This window comes from Canis lupus, chromosome 8, assembly GCF_011100685.1.
Source record: "Canis lupus familiaris isolate Mischka breed German Shepherd chromosome 8, alternate assembly UU_Cfam_GSD_1.0, whole genome shotgun sequence".
In the NCBI taxonomy this organism is placed as follows: domain Eukaryota; kingdom Metazoa; phylum Chordata; class Mammalia; order Carnivora; family Canidae; genus Canis; species Canis lupus.
Genome location: NC_049229.1, coordinates 42,937,627 through 42,949,245, shown reverse-complemented (window position 1 = coordinate 42,949,245; position 11,619 = coordinate 42,937,627). Strand labels below are relative to the sequence as shown.

The following is an 11,619-nucleotide window of genomic DNA, read 5'->3' as shown; positions in this document are numbered from 1 at the left end:
AACAGGAGGCTGGACAGCAGCAGAAGGAAAGGCAGAGGGGGCAGCAGCCAGGTTAGAAATGGGAGCCATCAGTGTAAGTCAGAGGGGCCAAATAAAAGCAGAGCCGCTGGGATCACGTAGATTCGTGGCTGCAGCAAAAGTGGTGTGTTTCGCAAAGATTAAAAAAAAAGAAAAAGAAAAACCGGTTCCTTTCGTTGTGATTTGAAAGGTTTCCCTGAGTCCGCTCGGAGGTTGACGAATACATCAGAAATGTAATAAAAATGCGTGTGTGTGTGGGTGGGTGGGTGGTGGTGGTGGTGGTGAGAGCGCGACTCGAGCGCTCTGCTCCGCCCGCCCTGTCCTTTCCAAAGAAACGTGCTCATAATGGGGTGACCTAATTACATCGCAATGGAACCCGCTCTTAGCCACTCAGCGCACGGGGTTTCATAACAGACCCGGCGGCCTCGAGTGCTGGGAAGAAACGTGCGAGGGCTGAGGAGGCGGCCGGGCACGCGGGGAAATAGGAAAGAAACACAGCCCCGCGATTTCCGCCTGGGTCTTCGCTCCAGCACCCGGGGGGCCGTGGGCGACACGTTCGCAACTTTTTATTTGGGTGGATGGAGAAGCATCCCAACCTAACAGCATCTATCTATCTATCTATCATCTATCTATCTATATTACAGTCTTAAACGGAGTAATCTATGGGGGAGAGGGCTTTCGGTTTCGAGGATCCCATGCCCCCCCTCCCCCCATCCCGCCAAAACAGCGCAGCGTGACAAGCCATATGTTCCATTCCCGTGGGGGCGGGGGAGAAGCAACAATAACTTAAAAGTGTCGCCTCCCCGATTTCTTTACCTTCTTTCTTTTGCCAAAGTAACTTTTTTATTCATTGTTCAAGCATCGAGAGGTGTGTGTGTGTGTGTGTGTGTGTGTGTGTGTCCTAGTTCAGAGCGAGCGTGGAGAGCTGTGCGTTAATGATTTTTAATTGGGCGGGGAGGGGGGCGGATTGGCAAAGGGCATTCATGAAGATTCGGGTTTTCTTTATGAAAAACTTTTAAGGTTGGATGTGTCAAACAAATCCCACTCCCAGGCCTGTTAAACAAACAAGCAATCCGCCCGGGCGGTGGTCTTTTCCGCGACTTCCCCTCCCGCCGTCTGGCTGCAAAGCGCAGGAGGGTAAAGTCGCGTGCGGCGCGCGAAATCGTGCTGGGCTCGTCCCGCCGGGCCGAGCCCTCCCCGGGGGGAAAAGGTCTCCCTGGTTTCCCCTACCACTCCACCTCCGCCACGTCCTGCTGGAAAATAAACAAAAAAACAAAAAAACCCGAACCCCCTAGACCTGAATGCTTTGTGCGTCCCAAACTCCCGATCTCCTGGCCTTGCCTGGTTTGCGGAAGGCGGCCGAGTGAGGAGGAGAACTCGGGGAAAGTAAGGTGTGGGGGACACTTGGAGAAGTTTGGGGGGGGATCTGCTCAAGATGGAAACCGCAGCCCGGGCGCTAAGGACGGGCTTCTTTCTGCTCCAGCTTGCAAAAAGAGAAAGTCGAGCCCGCCTTCCTGCCCGACAAAAAACAACAACAACACAACAACAAGAACCCCGAAGAGGGTGGAATGAGTGATGTCACAGAGCCGCGCTCGCAGGCTGACAAAGGGGGGCGCCCCTCCCCCTCGCGCCGGCGGCCCCGGAGAGAGGGGCGCCCCAAGCGCCGGGTAGCCAAGCGAGCGGACTCGAAACTTTTCCTCTTTAAGAAAAAAAAAAAGTTGTGCGCGGCTCGCAGTTGGTTTTTTTTTCCCCCCCCCTTCGGCTTCTTTCCTCGTTTCCCCTCCCCCTTCTTCCTTTTGAAAGTTTCTTTTTTTTTTTTTTTTTTCTTTCCCGAGTTTGACCGCATGGCTGATTCAACTTCAGTGTCAATCAACTTTTTTTTTCCCCTCCTCTTCCTCATTTAAATAAGTTTAAAGCTCCTCCTTCCCCGGCCCACCAAATCTGAACTTTATAAATTGGGCTTCGCGCGCCGCAGCCGGGGAGAGTCAGAAAGGCGAGGGGCGCCGGGAGCGGGCGTGTGGGACTCCAGACCGGAGAGCCGGAGGCTGCGCCTTCCCCGCACCGAGACCTTCGCGACACGCCAGATCCTCGTCCCTGCCCCGTGCGAGCGCCCAGGATGACCACCACCCTCGTGTCTGCCACCATCTTCGACTTGAGCGAAGTTTTATGCAAGGTAAAGTGCGGCGGAGGGTTTGCTTTTCAAAGTTTCCTTTTTTCGCCTAAAGAAAGATCCTCCCAAAAGTTTAGGGCTTGGAAGGCAGGGAGGAGAGGAAGGGGAGGCGAGATAGGGTTTTTATTTTTTTTTCCAGCCTCATTTCACCCCCCAGTTTAAAGGAATGTGGCTCTCTCCTTTCCACTCTGAGTTTCAACAGGTCCTCGCGGCGACTGCATGGGAATTTGGAGACCAGAGTTTTGGGGGGCGAAGTTTGAGTGACGGGGCTGTCCCGGGGACGCGGGGCATTGGCCGGGACCGGGGCAGTTGCACGCTGATCCCGCCGTCCCTCCTGAGCTGCTGCAGCCGGGTTGCCCCGTGCGCTCTGGGTCTCGCCGCCGCCGCCGCCGGGAGGGGTTCGAGTCTCTCCAGCCACACCGCCAGCCTTTGGGGTTAGCGAGTCTCGGGAGGGCGTTTTGCTGGGAGATTGCCCTCTCTGATGTCGAATCTGAGTGCTGGGGATCAGCGCGAAAAAGACCAAGAGTTGTAATTCAAAAGGATGTTGCAAGACGGGTTTGCAGTGGGGTTTGCAGTTCGTCCCAGCGCGGTCCGGCTTCCTGCCGTGAGAGCCTCCAGTGCTGCAAACTTTGGGGTGAAAATGGGACTAGGGTTGTTTTCCGAGGCGGTGGGGGCACTCGACAACAAAATGCCGGACCGAGCTCGAGGGGCTCTGCGAGGAAGGATTTAATGGGGCCTCCTTAAGAGGTGTAGCTTGCCAGCCGGTGTGGAAAAAAGGCAGATTTTAAACACTGAATGTTCCAGGCGTGTGGTTTAAGTGTACACAGCAAAAGTCGATGGATGTTAAGTTATTTTCGCCCCCTCGCCCCAGTTTGAGAGCAGGGAGCTGCTAGGCTGCTTTTAATTGCTAAAGTGTTTGGCCTTCTTTTAAACACGTCGGGTCATGTCGCTCTCTTTTCTCAGCTTGCTTCTCCAGTCGGCCCAGCTGCCAGGGCCCCAGGGCTGCAGGGTTGGGGTGCAGGGACTCCGAGGAGCTGAAGAGCAACATCAAAAAAAAGTTTGAAATTTCAGCTTCCTTCCCTCCTTGGCTTTCCCAGACTCCAGCTGCCCTGGCGGGGGGCCTGAACTCAACCTACACTTCTTATTTCTTTTCCCGGCTTTCTCTCTCTCTTTCTTTGATCTATTTCTCTTTTTTTCCACTCTCTGCACACCCCTGCCACCAACCCACCCCCCCCAGGACTTTTTAAATGAACCTTATTGTTGGGAACCAGCTCTCAACTTGGTTCCTGTAATCCGCTCTGTGGGGTGGTTGCTGTTACAGATTCCCGATCCCCTGCAGCTGATCCTAAGGGACCAACTTTAGAATTTGCACAATGACACCCACATGGGCTGGGAGCCAACTCCCAGGTCCCCGGCTTGCACCCTTTCCAAATCTTGGGTACGGGTTGGGCAGGTGACCAGGGTCCCACTGGAACAGAAACCTATCTGTGGTGGCTCTGCTGCCCTCCCCCCTAAATCCACTATTGACTAGGAGGCGGGTGGGGGGAATGTAATGCCTTCCTTTTCCTTCCCACCTGCAGCTTTGCGTTAAAGATTAAACACTGGCACTCTTATCCAAGCCTGCCCTTGCAGCCAGAAGACTAACTGCAAAGGCATCTTCCCAGGGGAGGGGGTGGGGTGGGCTGGGAATGGTGGGGAGATCACTGTAGGAGACACCCCTTCCCTAAGCATGGGGCAATGAATTTTGTTTTTTGGAATCCCATCCTTCTCCTGGCCCTGACCCCTACCTCTGACCAAAGTGTTCTGCCCCTTCCTCTCCTCCCCTAAGCAAGATAAAGCCAAGGCAGTCTGGAAACCTTTTGCCAAAGGAAGGGAACACTTCTAAAGGAGGAAGTTGAGAGTCTTAGGCCAGGTCCTGTGTGTGTGTGTGTGTGTGTGTGTGTGTATGGAGTGTCCATGAAGGAGGGACTGATGAAAAGGGAGGTACTCCTAGTCTCCTGAGATTTACCTGGTTTTGTTTAGGGGTAAGGGGAATCTAGAGAAGTCTGAGTTATCTGAGATCTTTTGAGCTAAGGAATCCATTTGGGAGGTAAAGAAGTTAGATTTTGTGGATAAAAGTGGTACCTTCGGGAACAGGATATGGGGGCACATCCCAGGGGTCTGCAGAGAGTAGGGTGCACATATAACAGTTCCATATGGATTGGGATTTTGTGGTTTCTTTTGTATGGGGCCAAAGTAAAGCTAGGTGGCCTGTCTTTGGGAGAAAGAGGGGGAGGGGGCATACCAGAGGCAGAGTTAGAGATGGTTCCTTAGAGATACAAGGGGCATTGCAGCTTTTGGAGGGGGCTGCCCTTAGTGGTACCTTCTTGGCCCTGGTGGATGGCCGTTGTCACTAACCATCCTGTCTCTTCCCTCTCTTTCCTCCAGGGTAACAAGATGCTCAACTACAATACTCCCAGTGCAGGGGGCTGCCTGCTGGACAGGAAGGCGGTGGGCACCCCCGCCGGTGGGGGCTTCCCCCGGAGGCACTCGGTCACCCTCCCCAGCTCCAAGTTCCACCAGAACCAGCTCCTCAGCAGCCTCAAGGGCGAGCCGGCCCCAGCTCTGAGCTCCCGCGACAGCCGCTTCCGAGACCGCTCTTTCTCCGAAGGGGGCGAGCGGCTGCTGCCCACGCAGAAGCAGCCGGGGAGCGGCCAGGTCAACTCCAGCCGCTACAAGACCGAGCTGTGCCGCCCCTTCGAGGAGAACGGCGCCTGTAAGTACGGGGACAAGTGCCAGTTCGCACACGGCATCCACGAGCTCCGAAGTCTGACCCGCCACCCCAAGTACAAGACGGAGCTGTGCCGCACCTTCCACACCATCGGCTTTTGCCCCTACGGGCCCCGCTGCCACTTCATCCACAACGCTGAGGAGCGCCGCGCCCTGGCTGGGGCCCGGGACCTCTCCGCCGACCGTCCCCGCCTCCAGCATAGCTTTAGCTTTGCTGGGTTTCCCAGTGCCGCCGCCACCGCTGCCGCCACGGGGCTGCTGGACAGCCCCACGTCCATCACCCCACCCCCCATCCTGAGCGCCGATGACCTCTTGGGCTCACCCACCCTGCCCGATGGCACCAATAACCCCTTCGCCTTCTCCAGCCAGGAGCTGGCGAGCCTCTTTGCCCCTAGTGTGGGGCTGCCTGGGGGTGGCTCCCCAACCACCTTCCTCTACCGGCCCGTGTCCGAGTCCCCCCACATGTTTGACTCTCCCCCCAGCCCTCAGGATTCTCTCTCGGACCAGGAGGGCTATCTGAGCAGCTCCAGCAGCAGCCACAGTGGCTCAGATTCCCCCACCTTGGACAACTCAAGACGCCTGCCCATTTTCAGCAGACTTTCCATCTCAGATGACTAAACCAGGGTAGGGAGGGACCCCCTGCCTACTCCACCCCTCCCATCCCTACCCTCACCTCCCTACCCAGCCATTCCCAACATCCTGACAACCCCAACGTTAACAAGGTTAAGCTCAACCCCTTTGCCCCAGAACCTTGGAATGCCCCCTCCCCCCTCATAACCCCCACCCCCTTTCCCTAACATAAGGACAAGTCAATTTGTCAGTAGCTTCCTCTGGCTTGAAACCCCCTCTCCTCGATTTTATAGTCCACTTACCACGCATAACAGACAAGTCCCATATTTGTCAGTAGATGCCTTTTCCCCCCCGGCTTAAGCCTTAAGTGCCAAATCACAAAAGAAAAAGCAGTAACAGTTTACAGAAGCAATTTAGTGCCTTGTAATCTAACTTTGTCACTGTGACTACATTACCTCTTCAGCGCCAGAGGGCACCCGTGGGCCTCCCGGAGCCTCTGCCCATGGGGAGGGGGAGGGGACCCAGAACCAGCAGCTCCCTCCACTGGCGACCCAACTGCACCTTCCCTTATTTCAGCCTCCCACACACTTCCTCCTCCCTCTCCCCATGACCCCCACACCCTTCTTGGGAGCGTTGTTGCCAGACTCGGGTTTTTGGGGAAACCTTTCTTGACATTCAAAACCTTTTTCTTCCCGACCTGAACCTCTGATGACTAATCTTGCCTGGGTTCGTGTAGGTCTACAGGAAGGAAGACTGAAAAAGTGGATGAAGATTGTGACATAGTGGGACTTTGTGATTTAATTTTTTGTCTTTTTTTTTTTTTTTTTTTTTTTTTTTTAAGTGGGGAGGATGGGGAAGCTAGATGGACTATGAGAGACTTGATTTTGGTGCTAAAGTTCCCCAGTTCATATGTGACATCTTTAAACAACAACAGCAAAAAAATAACAAAAAAAAGAGAGAAAAGCTAAAAAAACATGTAAGGGGTGAGCAGTTAATGGTATTCATTCCACATACAATATCTGTGTAAAACGATTTCCTGTAGAAGTAGCTTTAATGGTTTTTGCTCTAGAATACCGTAGGTCTATCCTTAGAGCACTCACGCCATGCTTTTTTCCCTGGGTTTTAAACTTCATATAACTTTCAGAAATTGGAGAGCAAAAATTTTGCTTGTCACTGCACATCAATATAAAAAAGCTTATTTAACTTATCAAAACGTATTTATTGCCAAAACTATGCTTTTTTTTTGTTAATTTTGTTCATATTTATCGGGATGACAAATCCATAGAATATATTCTTTTATGTTAAATTATGATCTTCATATTAATCTTAAAATTTTGTGACGTGTCTTTTTCCTTTTTTTTCCACAGTTTTAATATATTATTCTTCAACGACATTTTTTGTAACTTTACACTTTTTTTGGTTATTTTATTTTAAAAAAATGAAAAATTAATTTAAAAAAATGCAAAAAACTGTTGGATTATTTATTTTAGAAATTTCCCCCCTTTGTGTTGGACTGCAAATTGAGTTTCTTCTTCTTTAGGCCTTTCCACAACTAGGACTGAGAATGTATGTAAAAGTTCTGTGACAGTACAGAAGGAAAACAACTTTTATGTATGGCTTCTAAAAGGGAAAAAAAAAAAAGAAACCCTTTGACTTCCACGTGCCCATCTCAAGACATTCCGATTGCAGATTTGAGGTTCTGGATTCCAGGCTTGGAGTTCTCCAATGTTAATGCAAACAGAACTGGCACACACACATTAAGATGAATGTAATTATTCCTCTTGCTGGTCACTACCGTCGCTTCCTATTTCTCTTTCTTTGTGTGAATTTATTTAAAAGAAAAAAAAACTTTTTTGTAACGACTATTTGCAGTTTAAAAATCAATAAACCCCGTTTTTTTTCAAGAAACATGGATGGTGAAGCTAGTTTTACTTCATTTGTGGTTTCACTTTGCCTGTAGGTTTGTCCTTTCTTTGTATGGGATGCAGGTGCTGGGGAGAAGTGGGGGGGCCCTGGTTGCTTTTTTTCCCCCCTTCCTTACAGCTAAATTCAGGGCTGTAGCTCCCTCTGTTGATGCTGGAAGTCTCAGCTTAGAAGGGATGGGATGGAAACTTATTGCAAAGGAACCCCGGGCTTCTCTGTTATCCTCCCAGAGTGTTGGTTCTTGACGGGACCAGCCTTGGGCACCGGGGCAGCTTTGGAGGTTATTCAGAAGAGCTGATGAGGCCCATGGTTTGCCAGTCTTCTCCAGTCTGTGGTCTTCAATCCTCTGGGTGGTGATTGGAGTCCCAAAATGGTGGAAGGGGAACCTAGCACCTGGTACTTCAGCCATTCTGGGTTTGAATGAGTTCTTTTGAGTGTTTCCAGTCTCATTTTTCTCACATGAAATCAACCTGAATCTCTAGCCTCTCAACGCCTGCCTGGGGTAGGCATGATGAGGCATTGCAGACTTGGTGAGGGGCAGCTAAGATGGCTAGGGGCCCAAACCACAGCACTGGGGATTGGGGTGGTTCCACAGGGAGCTGACATGTACTCCCATATCTGGAAGGCTGGTTAAGGAGAAGCAGCTATGAGAACGGTCAGTCATTAATAGGAAGTCCTTAGGAGTTCCCAACCCCTTACTCTTGTTACATCTCTAATGTCAAGTGGAATACGTGGGTTGTCATCTTGGGAAGAGTGGGCTCCCCTTGGCCTAGAAGCACTGCAGCTAAGGCCAGATAACCACTCTGAAGGGGTTGTTTTGCCTGCCTGTGAGGCTGGATCCTACTGAAAAGGATCTAGCCTGTGAAAAGGATCCAGCCTGAAGAAGACCCTGAATCTGGGTCTCGAGAGCAGTTCTTTTTTGGAGAGGCAGGGATGGATATTGCTATTTGAGGCTGCCTTTGTTTCCTTGCACTCAGTGAGTTGGGGTGTGTGTGCAGGGAGTAAGTTGAATTTCTACCTTGACTCCACCTGACCTCTCCCAAAGGCAGATCTGCAGCAGACATGGGCTGGACTGCCCTTGGGGCTTGGGAAGACCCACCTTACCTACCCAACTTTACCTCCCTGGACAGCAGGTTCCAGCTGGGGGGCAGAGGCATGATGGAGAAAAAAGGACAATGACCTTTCCTAGAGCAGGGGCTGCCAGTGGAGGTAAGGGAAAAGCAGCCCTTCTTGGGACTGGAGTGAACCTAAGCTACTCATCCCTGAAGGAGGGAATGAGGTGTGTGTGTGTGTGTGTGTGTGTGTGTGTGTGTGTGTGTGTGTGTGTGTTGGGTGGTGATGGTGGTGGTTGGGGCATGTGATCTTCCTCACTGACTAAAGGCAAAGACATTTAATGGTTACCTTGAGCTCATTCCGTGCAGGCATAGATGAACATACGGCAGACATCTTTCTAGTTCTGTAGCTCATGGTAACAAGGGTTGGGTTCACAGGGGCTAAGGATACCCACTGGCCTGCCCAGAATTGCTTCAGTTGGAGTCGATCCCTTGAGTGATACCAAAGGTAGAAGCATGGTCTCCTGGAGGGTAGGGGTTGCCTGTACAGGCAAGGGGAGGCTCCCTATGGCCTTGGGAAGTTCCCTGTCCCCAAACTTTGATGCTTTACCCCACCTAAGTGTCTACATGGGCTGCGAATTCAGCTGCTCAGGCCCATGCATGGTTATCACCACAAAGTTGGATTTTTTGCCATCTAGGTCTTCCGGGTATGGGAGGAGATAGATCCAAAGCTCTGTGGAAAAGGACCTAGCAGGAAACTTTTGGGCCTTTCCTTCTAGGATGTTAGAAGATGGAAGGACCTTGGCAATGAGCCTGTGCTCTAGGATGGCAGAAGTCCAGGAAGGTATGAGCCCAGAGCTGGCAGGAGACCTCCATGCCTGGGTGCCTCTAAAATGGGGAGGACAGGAGCCATGCAGATAGCTGGAGGTAAGGCTTACACTAAAGAAATGGAACAGGAAAGGCCAGGTCTGACTTTGTCAGCAAGTTCTTTGGGCACAACCACTACTTCCTCACTTCCTGTCCCTGGCCTTGGGGCATCTCTGGTTTGGGGGCCTGCATAAGGGCAGGGCCTCCGTGGCTGTTGACCTGGCAACTCATGGTCTGGCCCTTTGGCTACAGGTCTTTTTCTCTTGGAGCAGCAAAAAGAAGCAAGCTATTCTGGCCACTGAGCAATGACTTACTTCCCCAGGCCGGGAAGCCTCATCTTCAGGAGGAAGGTTAGGGGCATACTGCAGCTTATTGGCACTCTGGTGAAAAGAGGGCCTTTGAGAGACCAGGAAGCAGACATGAGAAAGGTTTCTCAGTCCACTGGATCGTGAAGCCCTGGTTGTCAAAGGGACAGAGAGAGTCATGATAGGAAGAAGAAGGGAAATGGAACCCTTTGACCTGGGTTCAGATCCCAGCTACTTTTGTGTCAGCTGTGCCTTGGGCAGGTGACACAACCTTGGATTTCTCATCTATATCTCAAGAGGTGACTGAGGATCAAGTGAACATTAGCAATGACAACTCTTCATAAGTGGCAGGTAGTCTGAGAACTTTGTGTGTGTTAACTCATCAAATGCTCATATCACCCCATGGAGGGGGCACTTCGACATTCTCATTTTCCTTATGGAGAAATTGGGGTGCAGAGAAGTTCACTAATTTGTCACACAGCTAGCAGTGTTGGGATTTGAACCCAGGCAGGCCAGCTCCCTCATTGCACTTCACCACCATATCACAGGCTGGCATACTGAGTACATTTGGCACAGTCCCTGGCACATAGTAACTGCAAATCGACCGGTGTCAGTTCCTGTCTCCCTTGGCCCGTGGAGACTTTGTAGGGACACAAGAAGCAGCCAGTTGGATTAGATGACTCTGCACACACCCCTCCAGTATCATGATCTCATGTCCCATGCGGCCTGGAGTTGGCATGTTTGGAGGATGGTGCCTGGGAGGAGGGGCGGGCCACCCCCTTGGACTTTCCCCTTTCCTGCCTGCCATGGGGTGGCTCCTGTTAATGATCAACAGAGCAAAGGGTGCCCCAGGGCCACCTGGAGAGTTGGCCCTGTGCCCTTCTTCCCCTGGGATCTCACTCCCCTGCACGTAGCCAACCATTTAATCACGTCTGGCTGGACTGCCTGAAACAGTGCCTGAGTTCAGAGGGGGAGGGGAGATACTACCCAGGCTCCTCACCTCCCCCTGCTGCCTTTTGGATGGCCTTTCTCAGGCAGGTTTCTGGTCTGCTGGGCACAAGTAGGTACCTTGAGCATTGGGAAGCAGGACAAAACCTTGGCCTTTCTTTGAGGTCAGGCTAGCTCTTGGAGTTCCTGTGGTGACCCACCTTTTGGTGGGTAAAGCTTGGATTACAGAAAACCTTCTGGTCTAAGGGCCTATACTCCTTTTGCAGAAGTCACAAAGGGTTACCTCTGAGTTACTGTTGTGGGAAACTAATCTCTGAGGAGCCAGGGCAAGAGCTGTCCACATGCCAGGCCACGTTCCCTCCTGCCCATGAGAGCCAGCTGCTGGTCAGGGGATGAGGATGTTCCCACCACGTTTAGGATGTTTGCAGTTATTTCGACATGTTGGCGAAGACCAGGTCTCAAGGTACAGAGCTGGGAGTGACAACTGTACCTACGCCATCAGCTTGGGGTACAGTGAAAATAAATATTGGCCATGGCCAAATCTGAGGCAATTTTCTCACTATCTGGGGCCAGTCGGGTAGCTGTCCCTCTGACTCCCAGTTGTACCCCAGGCAGAAGGAGGTCATGACCAGATGGGACAGAGTTCATCATTTCTGCCCACCCCAGTGCTCAGGGGGATGAGAGGCTCTGCTGCCCCAGGTGAGGAGCTGGTTTTGGAGTCAGAGAGCCATGGGTTCAAATCCCTGCTCAGGGTCATCCTCACTCTGCGACCTCTGGCTTTTTTAAAAACTTAGCGAGCAGCTTAGATCCCCAGCTTCCCCATTTGCAAGATGGGATGAGGACAAGGAGATGATGCTAACTGCATCTATGGGTGAGCTTTGGCACAGTCACACAATGGAGTACTATGCAGCCATATACAAAAACAAGTGACAGGGATCCCTGGATGGCGCAGTGGTTTGGCGCCTGCCTTTGGCCCAGGGCGCGATCCTGGAGACCC

General features: G+C 51.8%; 1 protein-coding gene across 1 annotated transcript; it reads left to right on the top strand.

The window, feature by feature from the left end:
- The first annotated feature begins 1,900 nt into the window (after positions 1–1,900).
- Positions 1,901–7,437, top strand: ZFP36L1 (ZFP36 ring finger protein like 1). The gene is made up of 2 exons (XM_038545048.1): positions 1,901–2,191; positions 4,616–7,437. Exons 1-2 carry the CDS (start codon positions 2,135–2,137, stop codon positions 5,573–5,575), a joined length of 1,017 nt encoding a protein of 338 aa, XP_038400976.1. The 5' UTR covers positions 1,901–2,134; the 3' UTR covers positions 5,576–7,437.
- The last annotated feature ends 4,182 nt before the right edge of the window (positions 7,438–11,619 follow it).

Coding starts and splice junctions, on each gene's coding strand:
- ZFP36L1 (XM_038545048.1), top strand. CDS start 2,135: ATGACCACCACCCTCGTGTCTGCCACCATCTTCGACTTGAGCGAAGTT. Junction 2,192..4,615: donor TGAGCGAAGTTTTATGCAAG/GTAAAGTGCGGC, acceptor TCTTTCCTCCAG/GGTAACAAGATGCTCAACTA.